The sequence below is a fragment of the Neophocaena asiaeorientalis genome, unplaced genomic scaffold, assembly GCF_003031525.2.
Source record: "Neophocaena asiaeorientalis asiaeorientalis breed wild unplaced genomic scaffold, Neophocaena_asiaeorientalis_V1.1 scaffold312, whole genome shotgun sequence".
NCBI classification, from domain to species: Eukaryota; Metazoa; Chordata; class Mammalia; order Artiodactyla; family Phocoenidae; genus Neophocaena; species Neophocaena asiaeorientalis.
The window spans coordinates 2,187,293-2,195,628 of record NW_020174707.1 but is presented as its reverse complement, the minus strand read 5'-3'; the positions used below and the strand labels follow the sequence as shown (position 1 = coordinate 2,195,628).

The 8,336-nt window shown below is 36.9% G+C and overlaps 1 protein-coding gene across 3 annotated transcripts in view; it reads right to left on the bottom strand.

The window, feature by feature from the left end:
* Nucleotides 1-229: 229 nt before the first annotated feature.
* The window catches only part of DDX3X (DEAD-box helicase 3 X-linked), a 15,222-nt gene continuing 7,115 nt past the window's right edge, over nt 230-8,336 (bottom strand). For 2 of the 3 annotated variants that reach the window (XM_024759845.1, XM_024759847.1), the window contains exons 5-17: nt 7,840-7,998; nt 7,657-7,756; nt 7,069-7,204; nt 5,873-5,958; nt 5,566-5,664; nt 5,295-5,455; nt 4,731-4,875; nt 4,503-4,647; nt 4,128-4,309; nt 3,918-4,035; nt 3,476-3,629; nt 3,076-3,215; nt 230-2,872 (exon numbers count right to left, since the gene is read on the bottom strand). In XM_024759845.1, the coding sequence (XP_024615613.1) occupies nt 2,793-2,872; nt 3,076-3,215; nt 3,476-3,629; nt 3,918-4,035; nt 4,128-4,309; nt 4,503-4,647; nt 4,731-4,875; nt 5,295-5,455; nt 5,566-5,664; nt 5,873-5,958; nt 7,069-7,204; nt 7,657-7,756; nt 7,840-7,998 (1,705 nt within the window). In that variant the 3' untranslated portion in view covers nt 230-2,792. The remainder of the gene's footprint in view (nt 2,873-3,075; nt 3,216-3,475; nt 3,630-3,917; nt 4,036-4,127; nt 4,310-4,502; nt 4,648-4,730; nt 4,876-5,294; nt 5,456-5,565; nt 5,665-5,872; nt 5,959-7,068; nt 7,205-7,656; nt 7,757-7,839; nt 7,999-8,336) is intronic. The other variant, XM_024759846.1, reaches the window with a different exon arrangement.

The following is an 8,336-nucleotide window of genomic DNA, read 5'->3' as shown; positions in this document are numbered from 1 at the left end:
TCCTTTGTTATCAAGTGCTTCCAAGAACAGAGATTCCCCCCCCCATAAATTTCAAACTATAATCAGTGAGGACCTTTTAGATTTCTATTACAGAAATCCTTTTTTCACTGTACTCCAAACACACACCATCTTCATCATTTATTAAAATTGCACCAGAGTAATTCTGTATCCAAGAGGCACTTCAAAATCAGCACTGGATGGCAACCCAAAAAATTACATCTTACAACTCTTCAGGCAAGAGCACAACTTTATTTTCACCTCTAATAATAAACCACAATTGACAACAACAAAGGAGACTGTGCAGTTCAACTTTTTATTTTAATAAAATCAGAATATGCACAGCACATGCAGTGCTAGCATCTAAACTAATACAATAAGCAATTACTAAAGCTACAGTGACTTGAGGTTCAATCTTCACATTCAGCAAGTTTAAATCCACTCTTATGTGATTTTTGAAACCTTATTTATTAACTGAAAATATTGCTTGCTGATAAAACTTGCTCAAATGCTAACGCTGAATGTACAAGTCACTGATTATGCCAATACAACAAAGATAACCACATGTTTGAGGATTGCAATGAGCCAGACATTCACTGAAAAAAAAAAAATACACACAACGAAACAAAACTCACACAATATCTGAGAATCTGGACACTTCGTATCAGTGTTTTGAAGTGTTTCATTAATATCTTAAGACAAGTGTATCAAAACCTTGGCATGATTTAATTTAAAGTCGCCAATTTTATTTTTACTAACATCAGAAAGTTATGGCTACACTGCCAATGCCGGGTCTGCTTAATTTGACTTAAGAGTTTATTATGACTTAACATTAAAAGCTCACACTACCCCGAAATATATAATTTCACGCATACGGTGACATTCAACATTCAAGTGCCAGTGTTTTTGTACTGTCTTTTGGTCAAGTTTCTTTAAACTTTCAAAGAATCACTTTTAGGCTTACAAAAATAAATATTTGTCAAAATGTTCAATAAATATTACATAAAACTAGCAGCAAAAAGTATCTAGAAATCTGTCGTGTGCAAATAGTTTTCTTCCCAACTATCATTCCCATGGTCCCAAATAAATTTTAGAATCTAGTCCCATCCCCTTCCTAGACAAGCTGCGTTCAACAATCTCCAAGAGACAAAATAAGATTGGAAGTTTAAGGACACGCACACAAGACATATATATAAAATTCTCTGAATGTGCAATAAAAGAAGTACTTTGTAAAAAGTTATGGGCAAAATGTACAAGGGCCTAAACCTAGACTAATTGAAATAGCACCATAACAAATGACCTCAATACTGTCAAGTGCACCTACTTAATAAAAGTTTTAGAACAAGGCACAATACACTTGAAAATCTATTGCACTTTAGGAAATTTTTGCCATCTTCCTATGCCACTGTAAAAAGATTGAGCGTTTTGATCACCGCATTCTGGCCACAAAATTAGCACAGAATTCAAAGTGGCAGAGGCATTTTAGTGGTGGACAATGCTCATCTTTGGCCAGATTTAGCATAAACAGACTATAAATACAATGGAAACCTATGCAACTAAAACTGACTAAAACTGCACTGTATAGCAGAATTGACACCTTGTGCAGTTATGTACATATTTCCAACCTGTGTGATCTCAAAGATTTCAGTTTGTTACTCTTCTGGAGCCATTTTTACAAAGTCTATAGTAAGCCAGTTTAACATCTCAACGCAGCTTGAACAGAGTAATGTAAATCGGCGTTTAAAATAAAGCCTGCTGCATTAATTCTTCCTGTTCATACCCTCTTGACCAAAAAACATCAACACTAGCATGCGTTATTAGACCAAAAATCATCCAGGGCCCTAAAGGAGGGCTGGTCATTGCTGTGGTCAGCCATTCTACCATTTCAATTTCACTTATGGCAGGCATTTATAAAGTCTAAGTAGATGAATTCTCCTAAAAACCTATCTCAAGTTATCAGACCTTTATACTTTCCCTGTAATAGTATGCCCACATCTGGCTAGCTCATAATTAATGATCTGCCTAAACATTGAAAGAGGAATTGCTGTATTTACTTGCATTAACTTTGAAAACAGTGCTTTGAATGTATGCATGTATTCATACATCACCTCATCATGACTGGAATGGCTTGTTTAAAGACTATCAGGTTCTAAATACCTATCCAGGATAGAGTGAGCAAATCAGAACTTTAACTTAATACAGTTTGCCACATTAGAAACTAATTCCATTAATATGCTTCAAGACGTTTGTTGTTTATTTTCCCCCAATCTGCAAGTATCAAAAAGCCCTAATGCAGGCTACCGCATAAGTTTTTTCCTTATAATATTTATGGATGAATCGATGATTCCTGTTAAGTTGTATCACACCTGTGTGCCAAGGTTTGATTTTAGCCCAAGTTCAGTAAATTTATTTTGTCAAAACAATTGGTATCTTGAGCATTACTGAGCCAACAGGACATCAAAATAAAAAGTTGTCTAAAGTTAAAGGCACAGTACATTAACAAACAAATGATCCTCAGTCACAAAATTATAAATGCAGTTTGGGATGGGGGTTGGGAGGGGAGTTAATCCAAACTACAGCAATGAAGTCTTCAAACCACCTTCTGAACAGGGCTGCTGATTGTTCCTTTCAACTCTTCATGTGACCTTGAGCTCCCTTAAAAAAAAAATTTCAGTGGAGAATCACAGCTGGTAATGTACTGCGAGTTCTTGAAGCTACACAAGGTATAGTCTGGCTAAGTTACATGTGGTTTCCATATTAGCTTGTTTGGCAGGGTGACCTACTGCAAAGCAGGTTCAGTTACCCCACCAGTCAACCCCCTGGGAGTTATAATTTCCTCCATATCCATCACTGTTGTAAAAGCCTCCATAGCCACCTAATGAAAGATTTAAAACAGAGAAAAATTAATTAAGTCATCCACTGTTTAATACAATCTTTCCCTTCTTTAAGTATTTTGATGTAAAATTATAGAAAGCAATCTACAGGGCCGAACTTCCCAATATTTTAAATTATGCTTTGAAAAAGATGGAAAAGAAAAAAAACCCTTCCCAAAGATATGAGGTTAAAAATAAACATTACCTCCACCAAACCCTCTGCTGCTGCCATGGCCGCCTCCACCACTGCGGCTGCTGCTGGCGCGGCTGCTGCTGAAGCTGGAACTGCTGGCACCACTACTCTGTCGATAGTCTCTGGCACCAAATCCTCCACTGAATCTACTACTACAAGGACAAAACGTGTTAGTTCACATAAAGATGAAATTTCGACCACATAACCCAAATCTTGTTAAAACTTCCCAATGACCAATTTCTGATTTTCCAATTCAAACAATTCCATCCAGCCCTATCTTCCCTAATAGTGATTTTTAAAAGGCCTTAGCTATGAAAAGGCTCACATCAACTTAATGTCACTTAAATAATCTTGAAAAGTTAACCTTGGATATAGCACCCATCCCCATCATTATACACCATCTGTAACTCACCTTTTGGATCGTCCACGGCTGCTACCCTTGTAGTGATGTTCATAAGCCATGTTTTCTAACCAAGATGGCACTTCTTGTTTAGCTTCAACAAGAAGATCCAACAAATCCTTGGTAATATTTACGTTCCTCTCATTAAAGAATGATGTGGCAAGGCCTAAAACAGTTCCCAAAAGTACATAAATTAAGGTCTTCCATAAAGTAGCACAGTATTACTTTCATACCAGAGTATTAAGTAGAATACTAAAAAAAAGAGCTAACTATTTGCTATTTAACCAACTCAAAGTTCTTTGAACAAACCCTGACTTTTCCTGCCACTTCTAAGATATATCTTAATCGTATTCTTTGAAAATAGGAGTTCTTCTAATAAGATCCTGAAAGTTCTTTGCTGCAAGAATCACACTGAAAACCAGAAACCACCACACCAAAGTAATCACACACTTACCAAGGTTTCCTACACGTCCTGTACGGCCAATGCGATGTACATATTCTTCAATATCACTGGGCAAATCAAAATTGATAACATGTTTCACATTTGAAATGTCCAGTCCTCTTGCTGCTACCTAGAAAATAACTTCTGTTACATATGGTCCATTTGAAAGAAAGCAAATAGTTGAACATGGCGACCTTGAAAATAAGATTGTATTATACATACTGCTGTAGCCACTAGAATCGGGCTTTTTCCTGAGCGGAACTGGTGAAGAGCCTCTTCTCTATCTCTCTGAGATCGGTCTCCATGGATACTCGTACAGGCATATCCTTCATGGTACAAGAAATCCTCTAGAGAATCTGCACCCTTTTTGGTCTCCACAAACACTAAGGTCAGTGAATCTTTGCCTAAAGTAAAATATTACAAGGTTTCTGTCACTAAGAGTGGCTTGGTTCTCTTTGCAGCACTTAGTAAACTTGCAAATAGAGGCAATTAAAATAGACCGTTTTCAAGAGAATGTTTTGGATGAGGAGGAAAAGCAATAAAGGTGATCCAAATGGATTTATTACCTAAGCCACCAGAGTGATGCTAAAATTATACCTGTTGCATTTAGAAGGTCAAGCAGAAATGACCGTTTGTCTGACTCTTCCACCCAGACTACTTTCTGTGTGATGTTCTCAGAGGTAGAGCCAACTCTTCCTACGGCCAGAAAGATATACTCATCCAAGAAATCACGAGCAAGCATCTGAAAGAAAAAAAAATATATTTTATCATCTATTGAGATAAACAAATTCCTAAGTAAATCAGATTTGCAGCATCAAACAATACCTGTATTTCCTTCGGGAAGGTAGCACTAAACATCATAGTGTGGCGAACTCCCTTTGGTGGCATAGTATCTTGTTCAACGATTCTACGTATTTGAGGCTCAAACCCCATATCCAACATCCGATCAGCTTCATCTAACACCAAGTATCTGCCATGAAAAAAAAAAATCCAGTTTAGAATTAGAGGAGAAAAGATAGTTTTAATGTAGCTGTTTCTATAAGCACAATTAATTACTCATTCAGGTAGTTAAATTCCTCACACCACACAATTTGACCCATGTACGTGAGACACAGCACAGGATCTTTGCCACTAAATAAATGGTCCAAGATAGTACACACCCAAATTAGCTCTTATACTTGACTCTGGTCCCAAAGTCTGGTCATTCTCAGACTACTAAAATGTCACTGATTTTTCAACATTAAAATTACAAAGAGCAAACTTTTTGGAAAAGCTGGAAGACTAAAATAAATCTCTTCTCCATCTTAAAATTTATGGACAAGTTCCAGAAAACTAATGGCCAGTAATTTTTAAAATTAATGCATTCCACACATTTAAAAATCAACATACTTGCAGAAGTCTAATCCAATCTTCCCTCTTTCCATCATATCCACTAGACGTCCTGGAGTGGCTACTAACAAGTGACATCCACGTTCTAAGTCTCGAATTTGCTGACCAATATCAGCACCACCATAAACCACGCAAGGACGAACTCTAGATCGGTATGAAAACTGTAAGCAAAGAAAATTTTATCAACTTTAAGGCCAAGATTTTTACGTGGTCATAAAACACTGCATCAGAATCAATGAGAAAGCCGATAATCTCTGAAATGCATACTTACTTTCCTGGCTTCCTCATAGATCTGTACAGCCAATTCTCTAGTTGGTGCTAACACCAAGGAGATTGGGTATTGTTTGCGGCGCCCATACCTTCCATTTTCCTAAGAAATAATTTATAAGTTAAACTCTTAACATCATTTTTTAAAGGTCCATTACACATAATTCCCTTCTGTAATTCACTGATTTTACGTAAAAACTGTTTCTAATTATATAGGTTAGAATACAAGTCTTACTGTCATTTAGAAAGCTTTCTCAGCAGCTACCTACAAGGTTCTACAATCATTTCCCATTTTATATAGAAATATTTACCTTCATGGCCCTCAAAGCCTCGCCTGGACCATCAGAATAAATCTGACTCAAGATGGGCAAGAGAAATGCTGCAGTTTTTCCAGACCCTGTTTAAAAGAAAGCATACTCATTTAACCACAGAAAAACCTGCTTATTATTTTTGAATATATATTGGTAGATGACTGTTTTTTTAACTGACCAACAACTTAACTATTAATTAGCAATTTTACTTTATTCCCAAATTAATTTTCTAAAAATTAATAGCTAATTTAAAAAATACCAAGTGACGACTTTGACCAATCTGTAATAGGAGTTAACAAACTAAGGTCCAACCTATATCCTTGTAAATAAAGCTTTACTGAAATATACCTGTGACCAATAATTTTACATATCATCTATGGCTGCCTTCATACAACAGCAGAGCTGAATAGTTGCAGAGACCACATGGTCCATAATCCAAAAAAATATTTTGTTCATTTACAGAAAATGTATACCAAACTCTGGTCACTCACAATGTACTGGTTAGTATTCACTTCTTCGCATTTGTGTAAAGAGAGCAGGAATTCTGTCTCAAAACTGGTGTCAATTTCAATTTCTAACACTTCCTTGTAGGTACTGTACATACTGATAATGTATAAAGGATGACATTCTCACTCTTCCATAGGGAAAGAAAGATACCAAATTATTCAAGTGCCATATATTTTTATTGGGAGAATCTTATCTCTCTTGCAAACTGGCCAAATTCACACAGATATAATAAAGCCTGTTCTCAACTGAGAGGCTGTAACTATCCCCATTCCCAAAAGATGGGAGGTTAAGGACCCTTCCCTTGGCCACATTCCCATGGATCACAAGCTATTCTTATCCTTCTTATCCCAGATACAATAATGTTATATAGTGCTAACTTTCCCACCACTGCAATCACAATAACCTATCCCTGTTGCACCAGTATCAGGGTCATGACTTTCTATAGGCTATCCCCAAGACACCCTAATGGAAACACTAGAGGTAACACAGGATCCAAAGGGCTAAGACAAAAGAGATACCATCCAGCTACTCCTTATCTATATCAAAGTATACCAGTCAGGCTACAAACAGGACTCAAGCTTCCTCGTGAAACTTAGATACTCCATGCATATTTTTTGGGTATTGGTTTTATGAGAGGAAGCAGAGTTAAGGTATTCTGGACAACTTTTTACTTTATCAAGTCTGCTTACCTGTTTGGGCACAAGCCATCAAGTCTCTCTTCTCTTTGATAATAGGAATAGCATGCTTTTGCACTGGAGTTGGACGAGTGTAGCGAGTAAGCTCAATGTTTCCCATAATAATTTCTCCCATCTCAAGGTCACTGAACTGTCAAGAAATACATCAGGGTTAAATAGGTAGAAATACGACCTGGAGCCATTTTGCTTTATACAAATACAATGGGGGAAAAAACCCTATCAACCAACTTGTACTTTAGTTTACAGCTGCTTTAAATAAAAGTTATCGTGTTACATTTTGAGGGGGAGGGGAAAAAAACAACACCACCCCCTAAGCTTAACCTACACTGGAAAAGTTTTCAGTTCCTCCCATGTCTGACCCATTTTCTATTTCAAATATTAGTAATGGTAACATTGAACTCAATCTCCCCCTTTCCACAAACCAACGAGGCAGGCTTTTAGAGTAACTTTACAAGATTGTTAACACAACGCAGGCGTGGTCTATATAGGCCTTTAGGAAGCCCATCCCATCTTGATGTGCTGTGAAAATACTTACACTTCCCTCTGTCTTAAAGTATTTTGCTGTCAAGCAAAATTACTTACACTTTCAATGTGTGGAGGACAGTTGTTGCCTGTTGCCTCAACTGGAATGTCATCGTATTTTTCAAAGTTAATCCCGGTGTTGCCTCCAGAAAAAAGTTCTCTGAAATCAGAAGATCGGTAAGTTTATTTGTTATACTAGCCAATAAGGCTTCATCACAATTAACATACATTTCAAAAACTTACTGTTCCAAGCGTTCACTTGGCGGGAGTGGTTTTGACCAATCATCTTCATCTGATTTGTCGCACCAGCGACTGTTTCCACCACGTTCATATTTTCCAAAGCCACCTCTTTCACCACGGCTGCCAATGCTGTCATAGTCACCTCGTCCACGATCATCAAACCTGAACAGCACAACCAATTAATCAGAATCTTATCATTTAACCATTATCAGATTCCTACCACTACTCTAGAACTGTGCCTGAAGAGAAGTTCATTATGGCTGATTTCAAGGATGTCAACAATCCAGTTCAGGCTTACTCTTATTTGACAAATAAGGTCCTCTAACCAGATTGTATCATTTACATAACTTTATTTTCTAAATTCAGTATTCTTCCTTATTCTTATTACACAGCCTACACAGGCCTCATACATGTTGAAATTGAATCACGTCTTTATACCTGAAACTAACAAAGTATTGTAAATCAACTATAGTTCAATAAAAACAAACTATGTTTGGGAG